At 38.7% G+C, this 27,815-nt stretch overlaps 1 protein-coding gene across 2 annotated transcripts; it reads left to right on the top strand.

Moving 5' to 3' along the window:
* Positions 1–257: 257 nt before the first annotated feature.
* Positions 258–27,528, top strand: clcn6 (chloride channel 6). Of its 2 annotated transcripts, XM_023266520.3 has the most exons (23): positions 265–494; positions 2,922–2,981; positions 3,116–3,181; positions 3,537–3,602; positions 3,687–3,753; positions 6,678–6,784; positions 9,595–9,721; positions 10,190–10,257; positions 12,842–12,900; positions 13,017–13,149; positions 13,833–13,946; positions 15,815–15,981; positions 16,147–16,258; positions 19,653–19,782; positions 20,020–20,173; positions 21,256–21,412; positions 22,016–22,122; positions 23,092–23,278; positions 23,643–23,803; positions 24,534–24,690; positions 24,772–24,879; positions 25,001–25,126; positions 25,347–27,528. In XM_023266520.3, exons 1-23 carry the CDS (start codon positions 420–422, stop codon positions 25,425–25,427), a joined length of 2,589 nt encoding a protein of 862 aa, XP_023122288.1. In that variant the 5' UTR covers positions 265–419; the 3' UTR covers positions 25,428–27,528. The 2 variants fall into 2 exon arrangements, 1 of the variants encoding a protein (XP_023122288.1); XR_008602581.1 differs by lacking the exon at positions 25,347–27,528 and having other exon boundaries at positions 258–494; positions 24,803–24,879; positions 25,001–25,046.
* The last annotated feature ends 287 nt before the right edge of the window (positions 27,529–27,815 follow it).

Below are 27,815 nucleotides of genomic sequence, written 5' to 3'. Positions count from 1 at the left end.
CTCTCCTCGCAGCGTCACATATTTCTATGAAGTAACTCTTCATTAGCTACACATACGTGAATTCACAGAGTTTAGATGGTGCTTATTTCAGAATATAACCTCGTGCGTAAATTACACGGAGTTCTGACGTTTACAACAGCCGTTTGCCTTTGTTGTCACGTGACACATGGTTTTGCTGCTTTTACTTGTCATACGAAATGTCCAATTTGCGCATGGCTTTAAACTTGTAAGTACATTTTGAGACCGAATTTGAGGACACAACTACATTGTAGGCTTCTTATTTGCTGCAAGTTATTTTTTTCTGATGGTCCAACTAAAAATGAGTTTTGGTATTCATCCGGCGGTTTGAATCTTTGCATTGTAAAATGACTTGACCATTTCACCGTGGACCTTGAAGGCAGCATGACACGACAGCGAAGATGGCGTGTTGTGGAAACTGTTTTTGTTGCCAATGTTGCTGCCGAGAACGAGAGACTCGGACACCGGAGGAACTGGTAAGGAAAGACGGAAGAACTGGGTAAAGCAGGAATTTTTGGACTATTTTATGGTCCCGTTTGGCTTCCCAGACAGAGGCGTTTCCCCTGAGCCTGCTTCATCGCTATAACCTGGCTTGCCTGCTCCACCCTGCTTGGTCACTCACTATGTTCTGTTGCCTTGAATTTTTTGAAAGCAAGACATGATTACTTTGAATCCATTCAATGTATAACCAAAGACTTGCCTCTAATAACACTCCTTACAGTGGAGTTCGCCTCACAGGTATAATGCTCGGTGTTTTTCTATATGCTTATGGCGATAAAGCTCATTGCCCAAACTTTGACATTTTATTGCTTATCAGAATCCCGTTATCAACTGGACATGCATGTTTACAGGCAAATAAGCATCCGGTACTCAGGACCAACAGCTTTCCGTTGCACAGCTGTCCACATTTTCTTCCATCTAATTAAGTATAGATTATAGTGCCTCAAAAAATATTCACTGCACCTGGAAGTTTTTCCTTTTTATTGCTTTTCAGCATTGCATCATGGTCAATATAATTACGCTTTTTTGACAAAAGATATACCTAAGTGTTTTTACATGTTGAAGTAAGAACATGTTTCCACAAAGTTATGTAAAATAATTTCAAATACAAAATGTAAAATAAGTGGTTGTTTAAGTATTCATCCCCTTTAAAGTGACTCATCTAGGTGAACACAGGGACTGCCAGGTAATGCTAGAAGTCCCACAATTAGTGAAATAAAGATTATCTGAGGTCGGTGAATGTGTCTCAAAGTGATTTCAGTATAAAGACATCTGTATCTGGACGGGGCTCGGTAGTTTGCACTTTCGCCTTGCAGCTAGAAGATGCCCGGTTCGCATCCCTGCTTTCCCGGGATCTTTCTGCATGGAGTTTGCATGTTCTCCCTGTGCATTCGTGGGTTTTTTCCAGGTACTCCGGCTTCCTCCCACAGTCCAAAATCATGCTCCACGACCCTAATGAGGATTAAATGGTGTATAGATAATGGATGGGTGGATGGATGGATGGATGTATCTGGACAGTCCAGTCACTAGTGAATCGTTACTGCTGGATCTTACTACACCATGAAGACAAAGGAACATTCCAAGCAACTCTGAAAGGGTTATTAAAAACCATAAGTCAGGGAATGAATGCGAGGAAAATTTCAATTCACTGAATATTCCCTAGAGTACAGTTAAATCCATCATTAGAAAATGAAAGGAATATGGCACTTGTAAATTTATCTAGAGCAGGTCAGCCTCAAAAACTGAGCAACTGGGCCGTTTCCCAGGTTCTTTGTCAGTCAAAAGTTTATGGGAAAGTAGCAAAGAAAAAAAACGCATTGAAGAAAACTTATATTAAATGTCAACTAGAATTTACCAGAATGAATGCAAGAGTCTGAAGTCAACTGGATGAAAGCTTCTTGGTCTGATGAGACGAAGATTTAGCTTTTTGACCATCAGACTAGATGCTATGTTTGGTGGATACCAAACCTTCATTAGAAACACACCATCGCCACCTGAAGCATGATGATAGTAGCATCATAATGTGGCGATGCTTCTCAGCAGCGGACCTAGGAAGGCTTGTAAAGGGAGAGAGTAAAATGAATGCAGCCAAAAATTGGAAAATCCTAGGAGGACAAGCTGATAAAGTCTGCAAAAAAAAAAAATATATATATATATTGGGAGAAGATTTGTTTTCCAGTCAGACAATGAGGCAAAGCATACAGCCAAATAGTTAAAAGGCACAAGGTAAATGTTGTGGAATGCCTCAGGCGAAGCACAGACCTCAATCCAACTGAGAATTTGTGGGTAGACTTGAAAAGGGCTGTTCATTGTTGATCCTTGTGTAACCTGAAAGAGTTTGAGCACTTTTGCAAAGAAGATAGGGGGTAAATTGCAGTGTCCAGATGTGCAAGGCTGATTGACCCCTGTTTACACAGGGTCAATGTTGTAACTGCAGCTCAAGTTACATCTACTAAATACTGACTTTAAGGAGGAGAATAATTAATAATAATTCAATGTCAAACAGCAATAAAAACAGAAAATTACTAAGGGGATGAAAACTTTATATCTGCACTTTTAGGTAAATGCAAGTTTGGCTTGGGAGGTTATCAATTTTCCCAGCTGCCCTGAAGACTATACCATACCTTGAAGTTCTGCGACCTTACTTTATGTCAAGTGTTCACATATGCAAAATAAGGCGACATTAATATTACAGAATTCTGAATAGAGTCTGGTGCGTTCTAAATATGCAAGAATCCTAAGACTATATCAAAGATTGAATCAAACATTTTCTGTGACTTGCATGACATTCATCTGGACTTGCAGTTTCAAACAGGCTTAATTCCTGGTAAAATGTCCCTGCTGTGTCGGGATGAGTCTGCATTCCTTTACACTGTATTTGGAGCTTCTCTTCTGTTTTCCAGACAATCCTTGGGGAAATCCAAGATGAAGAGAATGAGATTCTACCTAGGAAAGACTATGAGGTGAGACTCCTGTGAAAAACTGTCATTAGGAGAACAGTCTTCAGTCAGTGTCGGTGGATTATGTTGCCGTTGGTACAGAGTCATTGGATGTCTGACCCAGATCATAGTTACAGCATTTGTTTTGGCTTTAACAGAGCTTGGATTATGACCGCTGCATCAGTGAGCCCTATGTGGAGGTTCTGGAGGGGATGGACAACAAGGTGAGACAAATGTGTCTTTTGTTCAGGTGTGGATAACATATACCGAGCATGCACATGGGATTCATCAAACCTACCTGAAAAGGAAAACTGTGACGGATGCATGGTTCTTGTTTTGCATGTGCTGTTACTAATTGGGGATTTACATGGTGCTACTGATAATATCTTAATCTTAATTTGGATAATGTTGTGAGTAAAAAGATGAAATGGCCTCACTAACAATAGCCTAAAGGAGGGCCATTGGTATCTGTTGCCTTTTTAAATTGTTGAATCCTTTGGTAGAAGCTGTATATTAATTGTCACTTTTAGATGTTATGTGTAATGTGTTTTTTTCTGTGCATTTTCTATCTGCCAATAGAAAGCCAAAAAATATGAGGCTGTGCGGTGGATAATGGTGTTTGCTATTGGGGTGACAGTGGGTCTGGTAGGTGCATTATGGGTATTTTGTTTTGCTAGATCCCAAAATGCTGCAAATCAACAAGATATACTAACTTCACGTCTCCATCAGGTGGGGCTGTTCGTGGATTTCTTTGTACGCCTCTTCACCAATATCAAATTTACTCTGGTTGGTGATTGTATCCTTTAACATGGGTTTGCCGATTTCCTAATATAAAAAGTTGACTTGCACACCAGTGTTTCATGATCCACATAATTCCTATGACTATATCAAGACGCTGTCTTTATTTAGCAATAAGTCTAACAACTGAAAGAATAGACATAACTCTACAACATTAAAGACTTAAGATTTCAAGAATAAAATTATCATTCAATGTATGAAATTATGATTTTATGCTTATTTTGTGATTATCAGCTTCTTTCTTGAAATTTGAACTTTTTCTCCATCATGTTATTGCTCTGTATGACGTTGTGAGGACAGTAAGGTGTATACATTCAATGACCATTGTATTAGGCACACCTTTAAAATCATAGAGTGCAGTATACAGTATACATTAGCTCAGCTTTTTCCACCTTTACAGAGTTTGTCAGACCAAAGAAAAAAAAAATAGAAATACCCCATAGTGCCAGAGAGAGCCACGGTACATTCACACAAGATTGGACAATACACAGTAATAATATAATTCATTATAATTCAATAACAAACAAAAGACTAAAGCTCTAAGCTAATAACAGCTTATCAAAGGCTCCAACTAACAGTCTAGTTTATTTATAATTTCCCAAACACCCAAAGTTCTGTCCATGTGTGAGTAATTTAGATGGTATTTTTGAATTTAGAGGAATCCGGTTGTGCAAGGAGAGAGAATTTAGAAACTGAGATCTGATTTAAAGTATATGGAAGTTAACTTACATGTCGTGACGTTGCAGCAATCAGTCTGACAAGTGAGTCCGTAAAATGTCAGATTGGCCTGCTGAAGGGACTGGTATTAACATGTGGACAAAGTGGACAGCCTTTGCACCAGTCAATGAGATAAGTCAATGATGTGTTCCAGTGACAGTGTTTCAAGGAGATTTTTTTTTACATGTTTATCACCCAAGTGTTTTCTTCACACTCAGGGAGAGGCATTGATTAATTCCACAGGACAAGTCACAATCAGAGGCCTCCTGAGTCACTTTACTTACCGCATTGCAATCAAACAGTACACTATTGGATTATTCTCTTAGGAGTCAGATGATGAAAATGAGACTAAACGTTAATGGACTAACTTAAACTATTAATCAGTTTTGAATTAGCTTCTAAAACATACAGACTACTAGATAAAGAGTGTTACATCAGTGATTATAGGAAAAGTTCCTCTGACTCTCTTCTGTAGGCATAGACTTTTGGACAAACCCATACAGAAAAGGCTGAATTCAGGAATATGGAATAATTGCTTTATGTATAAGCATATCCTTTGGTCCTAGTGTGGTGAGTTTCCAGTTTCAGGGTGTGTGTGACACACAGCTCCAGGTTAAGGGTCAATAACTGAGTCTTGTTTGGTTAAATATTGTCCAGGATTTATTTTAATCTGGATCTACAAATTGAAAGTGCTGGTCAAAAAGGATCCAGGATACTTGGCTTAAAAAACTCTTTGGTTGCTTTCATAGTATGCTTCGGGTAAATTGTCCATCTGCACCATGAAATGCTGTCCAAAGAATTCTGAAGTATTTGGTTGAATATGAGCAGATAATACGGCCTGAAACACTTCAGAATTCATCCTGCTGTTTTTGTCAGCAGTCACATCATCAATGAATATAAGAGAGCCAGTTCCATTGGTAACCATAAATGCCCATGCCATGCCACGACCACCATCATGCTTCACTGGTGAGGTGGTCTGCTATGGATGTTGAGCAGTTCCTTCCCTTCTCCATACTCTTCTCTTCCCATCATTCTGGTACAAGTTGATCTTTGTCTCATCTGTCCATAGGATGTTGTTCCAGAACTGCACAGGCTTTTTATGATGTATTTTGCAAACTCTAATCTGGCCTTCCTGTTTTTGAGGCTCACCGACGGTTTACACCCTGTGGTGAACCCTCTGTATTCACTCTGGTGAAGTCTTGTCTTAATTGTTGACTTTTACTTTCTGGAGAGTGTTCTTGATCCGATCAACTGTTGGGAAGGGGTTTTTCTTGACCAGGGAAAGGATTTTTCTGTCATCCACCACACTTGTTTTCCATGGTCGTTTGGTGTTGCTGAGTTCACCAGAGCATTCTTTCTTTTTTAGAATGCAGCAACTGCAAACAGTTGATTCGGCCACACCAAATGTTTTTGCTATCTCTTTGATGGGTTTGTTTTGATTTTACAGCCTAATGATGGCTTGTTTCACTGATAGTGATGCTCTTTGGACTTTATATTGATGCAAATTCCACACTTGAAATGAATTCTAGACCTTTTATCTGCTCCTTGTGAATGAAATAATGAGGGAATAACACACACCTGGCCAGCTGAGCAACCAATTGTCCAATTACTTTCGGACAATTTAGATGGAGGACACATATAAAATGTGTTGAAATTCCTACACCATTCACCTGATTTTGATGTAAATACCCTCAAATTAAAGCTGAAAGTCTGCAGCTTTCTTAAAATGCTCCCTGCAACGTGTCTCAAGGACCCATGTAACACAGGTCCTGATGTTGGTCGTGCAACATCACATGCAATCCTGACTCATACTCAATGTAAGAGAATATGAATAGTTGTCCAAAATACATTTCTTTACAAAATTCACTTTTGAGAAGTGTTTTGACATGTTAAAAAATAAATCTAACAATAATACCGACTGACTCCAAGAGCTTACTGTAGTGAGGGAGATTTTTAAAAACTTTTCTCCTTCATTTCCAACTGTGATGATTCTATATTTATTACAGAATGTTCAGACAGTAAACTTGTGAAATTTTGCTTTAAAAAAAAAAAAAAAAAAAGCAGTTCGTAGTTGCCACAGTAACAGTATCATTGCGTGTACATGCCATTATATTTTTTCTGTAATGCAACTCTGACAACAATAGAAGCAGACTTTGCTGCCCTGCTTGTGTAAGTGGTTATTCTACTTTATCTGAATGCCTCCAGCTGTAGAGAAGTGCAGTGACAAAGGCTGTCTTTCGCTGTCTTTGCTGGAACTCTTGGCATTCAATTTGATCTTCATCTTCATCGCCAGTGTGCTCGTCCTCATTGAGGTAAGGCTGCTCACAGTTTTTCCAGCTTGAACTTGAACATCTAGTTTTTTCTTTGGAAATTCAAAACAATTTAGAAAAAAAGTCTGAATCGTTACAGCCCCTCATAATGGCAGAGGAACAGTCGTGAACAAAACTTTCCATACTCTTGTGAGGCCCATGTATATTATGTCTTAGGTTTCCAATGACCCCTATAACTCAAAGTTTCTATGATGGAATCTTTGAAACAAATACGTCTGTGTCACAAAAATCAATCCTGCATTTTGGGTCTTTCATGAATTTATTATTGGTGTTTTGGAAATATGAAACAATCTGCTGGGACAAAAATATACAAAGATCCCCTTGGCCGTTTTGACCTCATCTTGGTGCTTTTATTAGCCATCCACAAGCCTCTGACAAGCTTCTAGTTACTCCGCCAAGGAACATGACGGAGTTATGTGATGATCGGTGTACGTTTTTCTGATTATCTGTCTTTCTGTGTGCAACATTACTCAAAAACAGAATAACTGATTTGGATGAAATTTTCAGGGAAGGTCAGAAAGGACCCAAAGACCACCTGATTAGATTTTGGCAGTGATGCAGCTTATAGTCTGGATCCATGGATTTGTTAAAGATTTATGTATCCTTGTGAGAAAGCGGCTCGGCGCCACTATAGCTATGACAATAAGTGAATGCTACGTCAGCTGCCTGCTGACGATCACATAATTGTGATCCTACTACAGATCAACCGCTGCTGAATTATCAGGACTTATCCATCAGAAATGACACAAGGAACAATTGATTAAATTGCGGGGATGTTTCCGAGTCCCATCCATTCCTGCCGAGAGCTACATATTTAGGTCACACGATTCATTATCCATACATAATGTACACATGCATAACACATGCCTGTGCTCAGCGTGAGGTCATTTTGTTTGTGGGTACATCTATATTAAATGGCCACATTCTATGTTGCTGTGATTTGTGATCATCAATAACTCATAAAAAAAATCTCAATTTCTACAAAACCATGCTGGATTTCTGATAATGCCATATGGGGGAATGAACAGCCTTGGTGGAGTACTGCACCCTCTGAGCGCTTTTTTTGTTGTATCTTTGACCGCTCATGTTGACAGAATTGGTGTAGTTTAACTAAATTCGTTGGCTTTCTGACAGACAGGTTTGTTCGTCATAGTCCACAGATGCTTGATGGGATTTAAATCGGCAATTTGGGTAGACCAGTCTAGTGTTTGGAGTCATTGTCTTATTGGAACACCCAGCTGTGTCCAAAACCAAACCTTCTGGCTGATGATTTTACATTTTCCTGAAGAATGTGGAGGGAATCCTTCTTTTTTAAATATTCCACTTACTTTGTGCAAATCAACAGTTCCATTGGCAGCATCATACTACCTACACTGTGCTTGACAGTAGGTTTGGTATTCTTGCAATTAAAGGCATCACATTCTCTCCTTCATTTCTGGTCACTGTTGACAAATAGATGAATTTAATCTGACCATAAAACTTTCCTCCAAAAGGAAAGACCAACAGTTCTGTGACCAACAGCAATCTTCTGTCGAGCCTTAAGGTGCTGCTTTAAGAGGAACGGCTTCCTTCTTACTGGCAGCCTCTTAGCCCATTTTGATGTGGAACACATTTGACTGTGGTCACAAACACCTGTGTTCCAGCAGCTTCTATTTAATTGCAGACCTGCTTTTTGATAATTCCTAGTTAACTCTTGGTCAATTGTCTCTCAGCAGCAGGTGATAGTTTGTGTTTTCTTCCTGATCATGGAGGTCACATAACTATATCATGCATTTTTACTTACAAATAATTGTTTGCACAGATGATTTTGGGATTTGCAGCTGCTTTAAATTGGCTCCAAGTCAATGATGTGCATTTTCAGATCTTTGTTGAGCTCTGCAGATTTCCCATTGACTGTTTGTGGCTGAGTCTGAGTGTATCAGATGGGCCGTATTTAAAATGTCTCAGAGAAGTCTGCAGATGTAGTCAATCACTGACATTCACAATAAGTTAAAAGTCCGTGCTACAAAGAAAATGTGACTAACACAGCTTTCTACATCACCAAACCTGATATTTCAGTTGCTGTATGTATATTTTTGACCCGTAAGATTTTGTCATATATCCAGAAGACCTATAATATACCTATGAAAGAACCAAAATGCATGACTGTTTTTTGTTACAAAGAATCATGGATTTCAATTTTTCCACCATAGAAAATTAGGATTTACAAGAGTAATTGGAAACACAAGACTGCCATGATATACACAGTCCTTACAAATGTCTGTAAACATTTGTTCACAACTGTACATACCACATGTTTAGATTCCCAACTTGGGGTTCATTGTAGGTCATACCTTGCTTTCTGCTCTTGTTGCCCGTCATTCTTCTCTGTCAAAAGTCATATAAGTATAAAAATGTGACAAAAGCTATTTTTGAAATGAATTTTCTTTAAGAAAAGTCACATCTGTTACATTTAGATTTCAGCAAGAAATCTAGCCATTGGTTAGAAACATCTCCACAAAACAAATTAAAGACTCAAACCAAAACCATTACTTGGAGAGCTGTTAATTACCACTCGGAATAAAACCACAAAACTAGCATAAGGTTGTAAGCATACAGTAGTTAAACTACAGTATGTGCAGGTTTTTGTTAAGGCTTTACTGGATCTTTACCTTTCGAAACCTTGAGGTTTTTGACATGAGTAGAATTTATATGTTGTTTATTTTTGAGTAAATAGAAACTTTATTTTTGACACTAGATAGTACGCTTATCTGTAACATCATATCGTGATGTTAACATGTTATGTTTTCCAGCCAGTTGCTGCAGGTTCAGGGATTCCAGAAATCAAAAGTTACTTGAATGGAGTGAAGATTCCTGGAATCGTCCGACTTCGAACTTTTGTCTGCAAGGCTGCTGGAGTCCTTTTCAGTGTGGCTGGAGGTAAAGGACTTTTGGACTAAGGTGTCTGAAATCTGCTGACATTTTACACTGCATGTGTTAGACTCTCTGATTCACAGTTAATGTTTTAGCAATGTTTAATAAGGCAAATTGGAAATCATAGATATCCAGAATTTGGTTTCGGTCGTCACAGGTTTTCTAACTTGTGTGTCAGTAATCAGAGGTGTATTCACATTTGTTACATTGAGTTTCTATTTTGCTTCCTGTATGTTCAGTATAGTTATTCTAAAGTATTTGTATGTAATTGTTCACAAGAGGAAATAGTTGGCTTTTCAACTTAAAAATATTGCAGTTATTTAGATATGATACAATTCTGAATAGTTTATTTACATGATTTTTGCACACCTACAAAATGTATATGTTGTTATATAACTTATATCTTGTGATGAGAATAACATAGGATCAGCTGGCAAGTGGGCAGGACTTCTCACTTAGTGTGTGTCCACTCAGGTCTGTTTGTGGGAAAAGAAGGTCCAATGATACACAGTGGAGCCATTGTAGGAGCTGGCCTTCCTCAGGTACATTGTTACGACATTAATGTGACATTAATTGGGGTGATATGACATTAATCCTGGGATGTATGCACGAAATGACCATGTTAACAGTTTCGGTTCATGTCAGATTCAATTTATTTACATAATATATACAGTTATGTGCAACAATTTTCCTTACACTGACACTTGAAGTGAGAATGCTTCCAAAGATTGTGTGATCAATAGAATAGTAATCTAAATCAAATCAATAGTTGCTTCGTGCAAAACAGCACCAATTCCAGCAGAAGTCTCTCAGTTTTTAAAGATACTTGACAAGTAGGTTGTCTGAAGCATCCTGGTGAGGTTGCCACAGTTCTTTTAAAGACTCAGTCTTTTTCAGCGTCTTCTGGCTTTTCATGTAATCTCTGACTGACTCTATGATCTTGATATCAGGCTGTCTGTTGCAGGACTCCTTGATCTTCTGTCTCAGAATAAATAATAAGTTGAACTAATCAGGGACCTCCCAATGGATAAGAATTTCAACATCCAGAATGCCCAGAGGTGCCAGGCCCTCAAACCTCTTTAATCGTATTAGGAGTCAAAAAAATGCATTTAAGGTATTAACATCAAGATTTTAACAACTGTGGACAAAGAAAACAATAGCATACTAGTGTGTCTCAAAACATTTTTTCATCCGATATTTAAGAAAGTAAAAATTGAATATTCTAAACTTGTTACATATAAAATTAAATATTTCAAGTCTTTTTTTGTTTTAAGTTAGATGATTATGGCTAATAGGACATCTCTACAGTATCTCAAATTATTTGAATATGTAATTTTGAGAAGATCAATATTCAAACTGTATAAATAGAGTGTATCTCTCAGTTTAGTGTGGTACACACAACCACAATCATGGAGAAGACTGCTGACTTGAGTGTTGTCCAGAAGACAATCATCAACACTCTCCACAAGAAGCCCCAGAAGATCACTGCTGAAAAGGCTGTCTGTTGGCAGTGCATCAAGAGCCGCCAAGCAAAGACATCTGCAGGAAAGGAACTACAACTGTCACATTCCTAATATCAAGACACTCCTGAACCAGAGACAAAATCAGAAGCATGCCTGGTCCAAGGAGAAAAAACACTGGACCTTTGCTTAGTCACCCAAAGCGTTAATCCATGCATGTTTTGTTGTAGAAGTCATTGCATTAAGCTGTTAATATAATGCAGAGTTGTGACTTTCTCTTGACATTCATCAACAAAACATCTTGCATTCCCCAGAACAGTACATCACAGTGCTGCCAACGATCTTTGTTAACACAGCGATTGTTATCAACCTAGTAACTCTCTGCACTCTTGGTGTCTCATGTTTAAAATTCTAACATGAAGGTGAATAAAACACAACTTGAGTGTCTGAGCTGTAAATATCACAATACAAAGAACAGGGAACAACTACCATATAAACTCAAGAGTTGCGACTATTTCAAAATAAAAGCTTTTACGTTTCACCGGAGAGAAAACTTTGATATTTTAACATGGCTCTTATTGTTAAACATTTGCAGGCATGCCACATAGAACACCAGCCAGCTGGGATTATGTTTTTCCCTGGCCCTTACTTGTTTGTAAACAGGAAATGCGATAATACTGTCTTTTGTTGGTTGTTGGTGGATGGGCTGAGTTTCCCAGCATGCTCAGAGGCAATGTTTATGAAAAAAATGTAAATGTTCTTCATACAAAGTCAGTAGTTTGTTGTTCTGTTTTTACAATGTTTCCATTAGCTTTCAGTTCACTGTTGAGTGTGAAAGAATGAATTTTGCACCATGCGTTGTGCATTATTCATGCCTTATCTTCAGTGTAGGAGCAGGGATGAATTTTGAATTCTTTTAACAAACCTGTCACAGTCAGGCCTACAACTAATTTGTTGGCCTCAGAAGATAAGAAAAACAAAAACTAATAATAAACCCATGCACTCTAAGAGGGTCCTACTTGGGTTTGGACCCTAATTAAGCAGCAACTCCAGAGGTCAGATGTGCAAAGATTCCTTCATTTTTGCACAAGTGACAGACCCACAACTGAGTAGAAAACAGGAAGAAAGAAGCAGAAGAAGTAATATTGGCATTGACACAGTATTGTGACTACTTCTGCCTTCACTATGTTAGCTGTAGTTTTTGCTGTTGGAGGCCCAGGCCTTCAGCCATAATAGTTGCATTTAGGCCGTTAGTTTTAATTTCACGCCATGAATTGTTCATAACCCGGGTATCATGGTGATCTCTGTGTGATTAGTCATATAAATGCCTGTATTTCTGAACTCCTGCTGGTAGGAGCTCTTGTTCTTCCACCAGTTTTCCACGCCTCCATCTGTGGTGTTAGAAAAATTTGGAGGTGTGACGCGGAAATTTTCCGCTTGAGAACGGCCGCTTGACAAGGGTTGGCTGCTAAAACGACATAATTCGTCCACACGGAGCTGCACAAACCTTGCGGATGCGTCAAGCATAAAACAAGCCAAAGCCTGTGTATTAGGGCAACAGTGAAAGTGCCCAAAGATTTTGCACAGTACAGTATATAGTATTTTGATGCATTTGACTGTTATTTTTCCCTAAATATGTTTATCAGATATTCTCCTCCTTTATCAGTTTCAGAGCATCACTTTCAAGAGGATCAATTTTGATTTTCCGTACTTCCGTAGTGACAGGTATGTCTGTGCTACACATTCCTGTTAGTGATACACTACACAGACATCCTGTTCACTCCTCCCTGGCACTGCAAATATTAAGCATAGGTCATCATGTTGTCTTCTCTGTTCTTCAGGGACAAACGAGATTTTGTGTCAGCTGGTGCTGCTGCCGGAGTAGCTGCTGCATTTGGTGCTCCAATAGGTGGCACCCTCTTCAGTCTGGAGGAAGGCTCTTCTTTCTGGAATCAGGCTCTTACTTGGAAAGTGGTAGGTCAGTCTATGCTATTAATAGAATAAAGGTTGGACACTTTTGCCATGTGCCATGGATCTAGGGTTGAAATACAACAAGCAATGTATTCTGGGTCTTCGCCTGACTATTCCGGTGTTGCAGTCTACTCTGAGTAGATTGACATTTTTTGCTTCAGTTTGAAATAACTGAAGTTACTGGATGGAATGTCATGAAATTTGGTTCAGAAATTTATGTTCCATTCAGGGTAAATTGTGATAAATTTGCGTAGTGTCATCATCAAATGAGAACTTTGTGTCTTTGTCCAGTTTGTTTAGCTTATGACATTCCCATCAAATTTACCTGCACATTGTGCTAAACGCTAGCAAGCACATGCTAGAACCCTATAAAAACATGGCTGATATTAGCTTCTAAACTTCAGCATTTTAACCCATCATAGTTAGCCTGCTGCCGAATGTTAGCATTCAGTTCAAAGCACCACTTTAGTAGCCCACACATTTTTTTTTCAGATATGAGTATAATCAGTTCCACTCACTTTTCTGTCATTCATTCTTTTTATCATGCATAAATGTGTTTCCTCAATGCTCCTTCAGAGTTAGTGGTAGTCCAGGATAGATACATTGTAGAGCACTACAACAAAGCAGGGCAGGATGTACTAACCATTGACTATTTCTTAGTTCATCTGTTCCATCTTCTGTTTCAGCTCTTCTGTTCCATGTCAGCCACTTTCACCCTCAACTTCTTCCGTTCAGGGATCAACTTCAACAAGTGGGGCTCCTTCCAGCTACCTGGTCTGCTCAACTTTGGGGAGTTCAAGGTAAACACTGGGCTGCCACTAATGACCTTTTAAAAATAATAATAATGGTCATAAATGTCCCTCTGAAAACAAAGAAAGCAAAATTAAAATTTCATTAAAGTTAATTTTATTCTGACAGTCATGTCATTGTATATGGCAGCATGATGCTAATTGGAAACAGAGTTTTGTGTCTCAAAATGCGAAACTGTACAGTTAAACCGGAAACTCAAACATGATAAAAATTAACTAAAAGAGAGAGCATATTACTAAAGCCAGTGGTGCAGCTCCAAAAGCAATCCAAGTTACTTGAATTATCTGTTGTGGCTTTCTCACTTCATTCAATTGCCTCTCCAGTGAGACTCAGTCTGCAGGTAGGGAAAAACAGGATGGGACTGGGCGGACTGTCTGGTAAGCAGACTTTGCTTTCAAAATAAAACACTTAAATATCACATTTAACTCATATTTCATATCAAATGGAAAGGCGTATTACAACACAAAACATAATAGGGGCTCCCACAAGCAGTGATAAACTATCTGAAAAGTTAAATTATATGTAGGCATCAATTTGTACAAATTGGGGAGCAAAAAATGAAGTCTGCTAGATATTACGTGTGATGTCCTACAAAGGTCAGTGTCTGGACCAAAATGGTTCATACTGTATATTAATGACCTGTGTAAGGTCTCAAGGAAAAGCATTTTTGGTTTTGGCAGATGGTCCAATTTTTTTCTTTGCTCAGGTGGCAATTTAGAGAGGCTTTTAATTAAAGTTCAAACAGAGATGGGAAAATTAAAACTGTGATTTAACAGGAATAAACTATCATTAAGTCTGAAAAAAACTAAACTTACACTGCTTTGCATCATAAAATAAACTCTTTAGATAAAGATTGCTAATTATAACACTGAAAGAGTGTATAAAAATACATTGCTAGGTGTGGTATTGGATCACAAACTCAGTTGGAAACCTTCTAAACAAATATATTAACAAAGTTGGCAAAAACTGATTAATTCCTATGAAGGAGATCACTCATTCTGAATTCAAAAGACACTTTATACTCTTCACTGTTTTTACTGTACTTACCCACTGTGGTGGGATAAAACATATAATACTACATTCTATCCAGTAAACATGTTACAAAAACATGTTTATCCTACACAATGTGGGATTTAATGAACACACTGATATTTTCTGCATGTCAGTGTGCTCATGTTCTTTTCCAAAACAAATACTTTGAAATTTGTTGATTTAGGTCATTTCAGGACTGTGCAAATAATGTTGTAATTAACAAATAACATACAACACCTGTTCAGAAGCAACATGGGAAACAAATTAACAGGAAGCTTACATTTTAAAAACCATTTGCTCATTTCTCCGTGAAAAGTAGATGTTAAAAGTTTGAATCATAGAATAATGTGGAACAGTAATTGTATTCTTGGGGTTTCTTGTTATGCATGCATATAAGCAAATAGGAAACAGTAGGATAGGAAATATATGGACATATAGCAAGTAGGAGTTAATTGTTTAACTTCATCCCACTTGCTTTCAGACATTATTTGAAGCTTTGAGTTTCTTTTAATCTTGTGTGATTTATTTTATATTTTTTCTGCCTTTATGTTATTGTGGCATGTCTAAAATAAATCAGTAAATCCCAAATGGCAGGACAGCTGAGGAGTTTAAATGATCTTTATGTGGAAAAAGAGACTTCCCGGTGTGTGCCAGGGTATATAAGGGTGCCGGAGGCCTCATGTCACTTCAGGTGATTGTTCTGTCTGCGGATAGACGTGGTGATACTGGAGCTTCTGTGTGCTGTCACAGCAGGGAGCCTTCCCACAATGAAACGTGAACAGCACAGTGATTTATCATTTTACTCCTGTTGCAAACCTCTGATCAGTGTTCGAATGGAGATAAGAATTGCCATCTGTGGACAGCGGTGGACCTGGCCTTCTTTGTTCTGATGGGTGTGGTGGGTGGCCTGCTGGGAGCGCTCTTCAACTGCATTAACAGGAGCCTGGCCAAGTATCGCATCAGACACATCCACCCCAAGGCCAAATTTATCAGGTGATCTGATCTTACAGAGAACAAGCCATCTTCCAGAACACATTAGTTAAAACAGTAATTGTCTTTAATAACACCTGTGCTTCTGAAAGCACATATTTGAAAATATGACAGTAATTCCTTTCCAGTATATAATTACAGATGTTTGGATATTTGTATCTTTTCCAGAGTTCTAGAAAGTCTGCTGGTTACCATGGTGACAACAGTTGTGATATTTGCAGCCTCCATGCTGCTGGGTGAATGTCGTGATCTGTCCTCGCCCACAACACATAACGCCACAGTAAGCATCAACTCTTTCTTCTATTGTTACAATACTAAACAGAATACTAAAGTGCCAAGTATCACATCAGACATATCCATCCCAAGGCCAAATTTATCAGGTTATGAACAAGCCATCTTCCAGAACACATTAGTTAAAACACAGTAGAAATGCTTGAATGAGACTTAAAAGGTATTAAACGCTAAATTTCATTTGCAAGTCGTAAATAGCATCTCTTCATGCTGTTGGCAGAAATATTTATTTTAAAATTATTTTGCATGTTGCCACATTCATTAACACTGCTGATACAGTAGCTGGAAGGTTACCCACATTTAATGGTTTTTCTTTATTCTCATGACTATTTACTTTGTAGATTCTTACCGAAGGCATCAAAACAAGGACTGAACACATATGGAATTATGTAGTAAACAAAAAAGTGTGAAATAAATCAAAACATGTCTTATATTTTAGATTCTTCAAAATAGAATTTGCTTTAATTACTGCTTTGCACACTCATGACATTCTCTCGATGAGCTTCATGAGGTAGTCACCTGAAATGGTTTTCACTTCACAGATGTACCTTGTCAAGGTTAATTTGTGGGATTTCTTGCCTTCATAATGGGGTCGGGACCATTATTTGTGTTGTGCAGAAGTCAGGTTGGTACACAGTTGACAGACTTATTTGACAACTGTTAGAATCCATATTATGGCAATAACCAATCTGCTAGGTACAGAGAAATGACAGCCCTTCATTACTTTAAGGACTGAACATCAGTCAGTTTGGAAATTTGCAAAAAATTTGAATGTATCCCCAAATGCAGTCGCAAGAACCATCAAGCGATATGACGAAACTGGTTCACATGAGGACCGCCCCGGAAAAGGAAGACCAAGAGTCACCTCTGCTGCTGAGGATAAGTTCATCAGAGTCGCCACCCTCAGAGTTAGCAGCGCCTCAGATTAGAGCCCAGATAAATGAGTTCTAGTAGCAGACACATCTCTGCATCAACTGCTCAAAGGAGACTGCGCAAATTAGGCCTTTAAAGTCAAATAGCTGCTAAGAAACCCACACTAAGGAAAAGCACAAGAAATGAACATTAGACTAGTAGAAATCTGTGCTTTGGTCTGATGAGTCCAAATTTGAGATCTTTCGTTCCATCCACCGTGTCTTTGTGCAAAAAAGTGAACAGATGGTCTCTCCATGCATGGTTCACACCGTGAAGCATGGAGGAGAAGGCGTGATGATGTGGGGGTACTTTGCTGGTGACACTGTTGAGGATTTATTTAAAATTGAAGGTACACTGAACCAGCATGGTTACCACAGCATCCTGCAACGACGTGCCATCCCTCTGGTTTCAAGGTTCACTTTATTGTCTCCCGTGGGAGAAATTTGTCTTAGACAAGACAAAATGCAGGCTGCATTGCAACACATAAAACAGAACACATGCTACAAAAGCACATAATATACATGATATATAATAAATAATATAATAAAAATAAAAACTAATATACACACATGCCCCATACATACATACATGCATCCCTATGTGCACATGAGGCTACCTCATTTTCTCAGCTGCACCTAACTGCTCATGAATGAGGTAGATTGAGAGGGATAAAAGAATGTTTAAAACAGCAAGAGTGCCTATGATGTTACTCACCAGATTATAAAACTGAGTTTTTGATTTGACTGTCAGGGCCCCAAACCAGCAAGTGATCCCGTACCTAGGTATGGATTCAGTGGTTGCACAGTAAAAAATCTACATAATTTCTATACAGACACCTAAAAGCCTGAGTCGTCTCAGAAATGATGGTCCAACTAAATGGTTTGGGTTTAGTTGGACCATCATTTATTTTTCATCAGGACAATGACCCCAAACACACCTCCAGGCTGTGTGAAGGCTGTTTCACCAAGGAGAGTGATGGAGTGCTGTGCTAGATGATACGGCCTCCGCATTCACCTGACCTAAACCCAATCAAGATGATTTGGGATGAGATGGACTGCAGAGTGAAGGCAAAAGGACCAACAAATGCTCAGCATCTCTAGGAACTCCTTCAAGACTGTTGGAAAACCATTTCAGGTGACTACTTCATGAAGTTTATCAAGAGAATGCCAAGAGTGTGCAAACCAGTAATCAAAGCAAAGGGTGGCTATTTTGAAGAATCTAAAATATAAAACATGTTTTGACTTATTTCACACTTTTTTGTTTACTACATAATTCCATATGTGTTCAGTCCTTGTTTTGATGCCTTTGGTGAGAATCTACAATGTACGTTGTCATGAAAATAATGAAAAATCATTTAATGAGAAGGTGTGTCCAAACTTTTGACTGGTAGTGTGTATTACTTTTCATTTAGTTTAATACATCATTCCACCTATCCATTTTGCCTTTTTCTAGGTTTAGGTCATTAATTTTGTTAATTATATCATTAAAATAATCAAAAAAATAAAACTAATATGTGAATTATATGTTATATTGCTATATCCCATACCTTGATCACCTATACTGAGACAGTAAAATAGGTATAAAATTACATTTCTTGTTTTATAAAAACAAAGGTCTGAAAATTAACTTGGCAAAGCCCACAGAAAACCTGCTAACTGAGGCTACACAACAACAACAACAACAACAACAACAACAACAACAACAACAACAACAACAACAACAACAACAACAACAACAACAACAACAACAACAACAACAACAACAACAACAATAATAATAATAATAATAAATTTAATTTATAATGCACTTTACATTTGAAAACAAATCTCAAAGTGCTACAGATAAAAACATCGGCGCTAGAAATACATCAGATTAAGGAAATGCTTTTAAAAACATAAAAGTCTTCAGCTGTTTTTTAAAAACTTCAAGCGACTGTGGTGCCCTCAGGTGGTTGGGGAGGGCATTCCACAGTCACGGTGCAGCCGCCTGAACGGCCCGATCTCCCATGGAGTGAAGTTTGGACCTTGGAACCTGGAGTTGGTGGCTGTCAGAGGAGCGGAGGTGCCTAGTCGGGTTGTGTTAACTGATCAGATCTTTAAGGTACACTGGTGCGCTTGCCATAGACAGTGATAGGCCAGGAGACAAATCTTAAATTCAATCCTGAACCTAACTGGGAGCCAACGGAGATTATGAAGGATCGGTGTGACGTGTTGGGATTTGCGCACCCTCATCAGGATCCTGGCAGCGCAGTTCTGAATGTACTGTAGTCTCTTCAGGCTCCTACCAGGGATCCCAAATGAGGAGTGCATTACAGTAGTCCAGCCTGGAGGAAACAAAGGCGTGGACCAGCTTCTCAGCATCAGGGAGGGAGAGGGAGGGGCGGAGTTTACAACACCACTGCTCAGTCTGCTCCATAGTGTCTCTACATTCATGAAAGTCCTGTCTTATTAAGTTCTGAATTTTGTTTTCAGCTAGCCAGCACTGATGACATCAACTCAACCATCCGCCCATTCTTCTGCCCCAACAAGACCTACAATGATATGGCAACGTTGTTCTTCAACCCACAGGAGGCTGCCATCCACCAACTCTTCCACCAGGATGGTGAGATGAGTGCGCGCATGTGCACACACACACCACACACACACACACACACACACACTCTTACTGTACTTTCACAACAGCTCTTTATTAGTTAAATCACGGGTAGCTGTGGTAGAGTAGTAGAGCAGGTTGTCCAGTAAGACATGATACTGAACCTGAAGTTGCTCCCGATGGCAGGAAAGCCCCTTGCATGGTAACAGACTGAAATAAACACCAGTGTCTTGTTCTTCCCCTCAGGTACATTCAGCCCTGTGACTCTGTCAGTGTTCTTCCTGTTGTATTTCCTGCTGTCTTGTTGGACGTATGGTGTGTCTGTCCCCAGCGGACTCTTTGTCCCCTGTCTGCTGTGCGGGGCAGCCTTTGGACGCCTCATTGCCAACATCCTCAAAGTGTAAGAGCAAAGTGTTCCTATGTTGCAATGACCAAAGTGTGTTTCCCCATTCTTCGTTGCTATCAAATATAACAAATATCTAAACAACTCAGAATTCTGTTTGCCACAGCAAATGAATGAATTTTTAAAACACTCAGAGAGACAAACATTTTTAGTACAAGTTGGTGTAAACCAAAAACAACTAAAAAGAGAGTTCATATTGGACTTACATGCATCAAGTGTTCCTCTGTGTCTGCTGGATTTGTATTAGCTGCCACGTTAGAGAAGTGTGGTTTCCTTTTTGTTCCCTTGTAATTCTTCAATAAAGTGTTGGGACAGACACCCTTTATAGATTAAATTTTGGCTATTTGTAGCTCTCTCTCCCTCCATTTAAAGTCATAATGCTAAGCTAAGCTAGACATGTCCTGACCCCAACTTTGTACTCAGACATAAAACCAGTGGTTATAGTTGCATGCAAAATTATTCAACCCCCCTGATATTTTGCCATTCTGGCAACATGAGCAACATTACAACTGCAGGTGATTACTAAATCATATAAGAGTTGAACACTTAGTTTATTGAAATATAACACCAAAGCAAAAATCAAGATTTAATTCACAATCCATCCAAAATGTCAATGTTTTTTTTAATAAAAAGCAGGTTGCAAAATTATTCAACCCCTTATGAGGCTGTATCTTTAGTACTTCGTGCAACACCCTTTTGCTTCAATGACCTGCTGTAGACGGCAGGTATACTCTCTAACAAGCTTCTGGCAGCGAACAGTGTACATACATGCTCAAAATTCAAAATGACTGCTTTCAGGAGAAAGTTAAGGAGAATATTGGATGTCCAGTATAATAAGTCAGAGTCTGGTAAGTACAGTCCATATGATGGAATGTGGTGACTGAAGGATTTTCCTCTCTCTCTTCCTGTGTTGTCACAGCCAGGCTTTGGGCTGTCCTCAGCTGACAGCCGTCATATTCTTGCTAACTGTGGAAGACAACCTGTTGGCACAAATCTTTATGTTCTTAAATGTGGCTCCTGACAATGTACATTCCCACGGTGATTCTCCTGGTTCTTACTGTAAGTCTGTCTGCTTTTAGGAAACTGGGAATGGATCTCTACTCGGGGACATTTGCTCTCATTGGAGCTGCTGCCTTCCTTGGAGGTGTGGTCAGAATGACCATCAGCCTGACTGTCATTCTCATTGAGTCGACCAATGAAATCACATACGGGCTGCCGATCATGATCACTCTAATGGTACATTTTCAACTATCAACCACTGGGCTATTTTTAATTTGTAGGACAAGCTGCCAAAAAGATTTCATGCTTGTCTTTTTGAAAACTTAATGCATGTGTTGGTCTTTGCTGCATTAACCACCCTGTGGGCCACAGGGCAAAAATTTGTTGTTGGGCAGATTGACCCTCACACTTAGAAACCATCTCTACAGCTAATTGGTTGACTGAGTAGATCAGTTTTGATCACCTGCTTAATCATTGGTTTTTTTTGTAGTTTTTTTTAAGCAAAAATACCAAAGTCCTCTGTGCCAACATGCCAAATGTGAATATTACCTAGTTTCTCAGTTTTGTATGATGGTAAACTCAAAATTTTGACATTTCTAATCAGATATAAAAAGGCATTTGAATGTGTTCATTTGTACATCAGGAAATAATAACAGCAATTTTTCAAGATTTCCTGACATTTACTCACTAATATGTCTCAACATTATTAAAGAAAATGACTGCCAGAGGTATTCATAATGAAAACAATTACTTTGCTTTGAACATGTTTACAGGTTTACAGTCTAGCCATGGTGTTGAAAAGTTGGGTTCATGTAGTAAATGGTTTTGTGTGACTGCTAGGTTGCCAAATGGACTGGAGATATCTTCAACAAGGGAATTTATGACATCCATGTTGAGCTGAAAGGAGTGCCACTACTGGACTGGGAGACAGAGGTTGAGATGGACAAGTAAGATTTGTTCTTTATGTACAGGTGCATATTGCAAAGTGCTGTTTGTTGTTCTTCTGAGGTTAATCCTTGACTGTGTCCAGATGTTAGTTTGGTGACACATAATACAGTGGAGGGTCTTTCACTGGTAATTGAGCAGTACACTGCTATTTTTACTCCATGAATTGACTGTAGTTTACACAGTCTAGTACCTGCTTGCCCAGAGTAGGTCACCAGTGCAGCACATACAAACCTGTTCTCTATCATACTTCAATCCTGTATTTCATTAAGCTGTAGAAACGTATCTAAAAACCTATCTACAACCACATAAACCTTTTGCTCACATCTCTTTCTTCTTCTCTTGGTGCCTCTATCCAAAAGCATGTGATTGCACATGTCTTCTTTTTTTTATTATTAACCAAGTCCAAGGTGAAACAAGCATGTTTTTAGTTATGTCCAGGTAGCTATAGGGCTGTGATGGTCAACATGATGAGTAAGATTTGTCGTTTTTGTAGTCGCGCCTGTAAACAAGGAAATTTTAACCTAGATTCATTTGTATATCATAAGCAGTACTAATATAAAGATATGCAGCACATTAAAAGATAAAACAGGCAATTGTTTGATTCCTAGTCGGTCAGTAGGCAGTCCAGTAATATGATGGCTGCTGGATTGTCATCAAGTCTGGCATCATCCTCTGTTCCAAACAGAATATTTGAGCTGCTCTATTTGTGTTTTCTGCATGTGTTTGACCATAATAAGAATTTATTCATTATGATCCCACCGTTGCTATAGCTGCCACCACATTTCCGGATGGGCAAGTGCTGAGTTACCTTGTGTCTTGAATTTCTTAACCCCGGTTTGACACTAAATGTCAGATATCAATACCTTCAGGTCAAATGTTTACCCTTTAAAGACCCACACCGGGTGAAATCTACCATCATTTTCATTCTATGCTCATGTTATATGTATTGTTTCCCTCATTTGTCCAAGACTAACAGCCAGTGATATCATGGAACCCAATCTGACCTACGTCTACCCCCACACTCGAGTCCAGTCTCTCGTCAGCATCCTTCGCACCACAGTCTACCACGCCTTCCCTGTGGTCACTGAAAACCGAAAGAATGAACAGGATTTCATGAAGGGCAACATCTTGATCAGTAACAACATCCGTTTCAAGGTGTGTCCTGTGCCACTACACTGTTTTAGCTGTTTCAACCCAGCATCATACCAGAGAAAGGAGTGGTTGAGTGCCCTACACATGGAGACTGTAGCAAACAGGAATGACTGATGGTTTGAAACCTCTAAGTGTTGTCTCAAATCAGTAATCAGGACTGCTTTATGGTCATTTTTTTGAGAATATCAGGATTTTTGCTTCAGTGTTAACGGAATACTAATTTTTAAAAAATCTAAATAATAGTCACTTAGAATGTGTAGATTAGTTAATGTGTTGATGTTCATTAGTTTGTTTATGTCCGTGGTGTGGTTGCTGGGTGTTGACATCGAGAAAAGTGAGCAAACCTATCCTTGACTTTCACATGTAGAAATCCAGCGTTGTGTCTCGTGCGGGGGAACAGCGGCGTCGCTGCCAGTCCATGAAGTCATACCCGTCAAGCGAGCTGAGGAATGTTTGTGACGAGCAGAGCGCTGTGGTAGAGCCTTCAGAGGAGGGAGAGGACCTGCTACAGCAGATGTTAGAGAGAAGGTAGGACAGACATACAGGTACAGCAGTGTACAGTACTGTTCAGATGGAAAGGCAGTGTCCCACCTGTTCAGTTAAGTAACATTCAGACATGGTTCAGTGTCACTGGCTGAATGCTAATGTTTTTGTCTATTTTGTTCTTAAACATATAGGTGCAGTGGTCAGTCATACCACAAGATGTCAGCATAATCAAACTCACCCTAAACCAGAACTCAAGCCTGGATTTTTAGATTTGAAAAAAGAAAAATGGAATTTGTTGACCTCATAAGCAGATATTATAACAGTTAATAGATATTGATCTGTCTGTGATGATTTGACTTTAATGTGGCATGGAAAACTCATGGCACATTGCAAAACAATTAATTCAGACAAAAAGTTTAATCATTGTCCTGTAACATGAGTTTTATTTATTCTGATTCAGTAAAGACTAGCATCAAAACCAAGTGTGTGAAACACAGTATTGTATTTTACTTTATTTCTTTGATTATACATTTCATACCATTGTACATACCAGAAAAAAGTAATGTACAAAAAGTATCTTATATTGAATAACATTATAGTAAGTAATTTTCTAGAAATTAATACTATATCAAGCTAAATATGGTAATTATTTTTTGAAAGTGGGACTTTGCACCATGAAGTACCATGTTGGAAAATCTGACTTCCACCTGTGTCATAGTGCTGAAACAGTCAGCCCTCCTATAATTATTGTGTTGTTGCTGCCCTCATGCAGACATGCTCCCTATCCCAACCTGTACCCCGATCAGTCTCCCAGTGAGGAGTGGACCATGGAGGAGCGCTTCAGACCACTTACTTTCCATGGCCTGATCCTGCGCTCCCAGTTGGTTAACCTGTTAATTCGAGGGGTTTGCTATGCTGAGAACCAGTCGGTCAGTCACACACAACTGAGCGCATCTACATTACAATGTTTTGGCTTTTTATAAATAATTTCTCCATATCTTCTGGCATAGAGTGCCACTCAGCCCAGGTTGTCTTATGCAGAGATGACTGAGGATTATCCACGTTTTCCAGACATCCATGACCTTGACCTTGCCCTACTCAACCCTCGCATGATAGTGGTATGACTGATATAACCACCAAGTTAGACTTGTACTTCTTTAAATTGAATTTAAATAGATATTTAAAATTCAACAAAGATTTTGATTTGACAAAAAAAAATATCGATCTTTGTTTTTCCAGGATGTCACCCCCTACATGAACCCGTGTCCCTACACAGTTTCACCGAACACTCGCATCTCCCAGGTGTTCAATCTGTTCAGGACCATGGGCCTGCGACACCTACCAGTGGTAAATGCCATAGGAGAAGTAAGTACTCATCGAGTGTTCTTTTCCAAAGTAATCCAGGGTTTTAGTTCCTCCAGTATAGGCTTTTAAAGACTGATACCAAGTTTTTAAGTCAACATTTTGATCATGAGACACCAAGGAAAACCCTGAATACAAACTTTGTTATTGTGTTGCAGTCCAGCAATATATGATATATGTTGCGTCTGAGCCAACTCATGTTTATGATTTACATCTTTTTCAGATTGTTGGAATAATTACAAGACATAATTTAACCCATGAGTTCCTTGTGGCCAAACTACGACAGCACTACATCACTATTTGACCCACCTTTGGACGTTGGTCTTCCCTCAAGCCCCAGCTTTGTACAACCTGGTTCTGAGCCTTTGTCTTAGTCTGGTCCTAATAGCACTCGGGCATTCTCAAACGCATTCGTGATATCCACAACCATACCAACGTTCCATAAGCCACAGTAGGGAGCAGAGTTCTCTAGTAAGTGAAACAGTTCAGTTGTGTTCTACTCAAGTCTTAGGTTTTCACTGTTGAGGAATTGCCAGTCCTCCAGTATAGCCTCAGGTCCAAAGGTTTCAATGGGTGGACAGGACAAATTTACCAATATAAACCAAACAATCCATACTGAAGGCCGATCATTCACAAACAGTTGCTGTGCATTCAGACTGTGAGTTCTGACACAAAGCATCTCAGAGCATTTGATTGGAGTAAGCTTAAAACATTAACAAACTCAGCAAATATTTTGGTTAATATTATGCAGTACAAGTTCACAATTTTTCTGTGTTTCTTCTGAACATCCAACATGTAGTTACTTTGCTGGAGTTAATACTCTAAAGTCCATTAGTTATTTTATTTTAATGTGCTGATGGTTTTTCATTTATGTCAACATTTTAAGGCTTCCCTATGTTGCGATTGTGGCCAAAACTCCAACAAAAGCCGAGAGAATCTTCTTTAAAAACACAGCAACAAATCTTCAATTGTCGGCTTCAGCGAATTTGATCAGTAATTCTATTAGAGCTGGTGTTAAGCTCACTGAACAGTTGGGGCTTTATAGGTAGAATTCAGAATGAAAATATCATTATCCTACATAGCTTTCCTCCAGACTACTTCCATTAAAAGGTTGAAACAATCTTGGATAAAGGTAAGGCTGTTTTCTGCATCTTAGAGTAAGATAAGTTAATGCCAATCTGACTTTTTCCTGACCTGAGTGTGTGAGAGAATGGCATCTTCAGTGACTCTCTGATGGTGTAGCTCACAGTTTGACGCCCAGGGCACAACAAACTACCAAAGTGAAATATCAACAGAATTCTTTACTCCCTTCATGACAGAATGTTTCTTTTGACCTTTTGGTTCTTCTTGGTCATTGTTTTCACTGTAGCACTTTCATTTGTGTCTTATATCTTGTCACTTACTGTGTGATTTACTGGAATATATGCACTAAAAGCAGACCAACCTCCCTTTTACAACGTGGAACAAAAGTAGACCTCAGTAGGTCTTGGTAGAGTTTGCTTAGTGACCATGTCAGTTCATTGCACATATAGTAACATTTATAACCACTTCAGCAGTCTGTAAATTCATGAGCATTGTTTTGCACTTATGATATGTATTAATATTGATCAAGATTTTATGTAACAAGGAATTTAGAGTACTTGATTTTTTTTTTAAAAGAAAAACCTCAAAAATACTGTTGTAGATAAAATATTGTGTCATTTTTTTGTTAGTTTTTTCAGTAAAATAATTTCTTATTGATTAGCTGTCCCGGTATATCATTTCTTTGTAATTCCAAAATGGGACACAAATGTGAGTAAAAGTGAGTGTAATTCTTCTTTTATAGAAGGACATAAAGTCCACTGTAAATCAGGGTGATAGGTAATTGGCAACCACAATTGCACATATATGTACATCAAACATTCCTCATTTGAATCTAGTCTCATCTCTGCTCTGTTTTATTTAAGAGAGTATTTTTTTATACAATTTTAGTTTTATGATTTGCTGCGTGTGCTGTGAATGGTTCGTCATGCAGTTGTATGTCTAAATGGATTGAGGTAGTACTGGATCTTATTGCTGTTTTTAGTTTGGGGATTGCTATCTTATTAACTCATAATGATCCACTCTAAACACTGTATTTCACAGCAGGCAAGGTGCATAACATAAGATTCAGAGAAGCAGTGGACAGTATGTATCCTGCCGTGGCACCGACTTGATGGACTGTTTGCCAAATACTTTCTGTTCCCTGGAGATTTAAAAGCCGCCCGTTCAGGAATTTCTGGTTTCTACAAATATATAGAAGTGGCGCATGGCAAAAACAAAATAAAAAAAATCAACCCTGCAACCACGGAACAGAACAGACAGAGAGACGTCAGTCTAATGTCACTATTGTTGTTAAAATAAAGGTCCTTTTGTCAATTGAATAAGGTGTGTCAGTGTGTTTTTTTGTTAAGATAAGACAAAGATAAGGCAAGGCAAGTTTATTTGTATAGCACCCTTCATGTCCAAGACAATTCAAAGTGCTTTACAGAAAACATTAAGAGCATTACAGTGAGGTGCAAATAGTTCAAATTAATAAGGCTAGACATGATACTTCTATGCAGGTGTCTCAAATGGTTGGCAGAGCTAAAGGAATCAGTGGATTAACCCTTTGATGTGCAGTGTGGGTCAGGAGATACCCATTTTCCATTGGATTTGGGAACACTTTTGACCC

The sequence above is a fragment of the Amphiprion ocellaris genome, chromosome 8 (assembly GCF_022539595.1).
Source record: "Amphiprion ocellaris isolate individual 3 ecotype Okinawa chromosome 8, ASM2253959v1, whole genome shotgun sequence".
NCBI classification, from domain to species: Eukaryota; Metazoa; Chordata; class Actinopteri; family Pomacentridae; genus Amphiprion; species Amphiprion ocellaris.
This window is presented reverse-complemented; position numbering and strand designations above follow the sequence as displayed.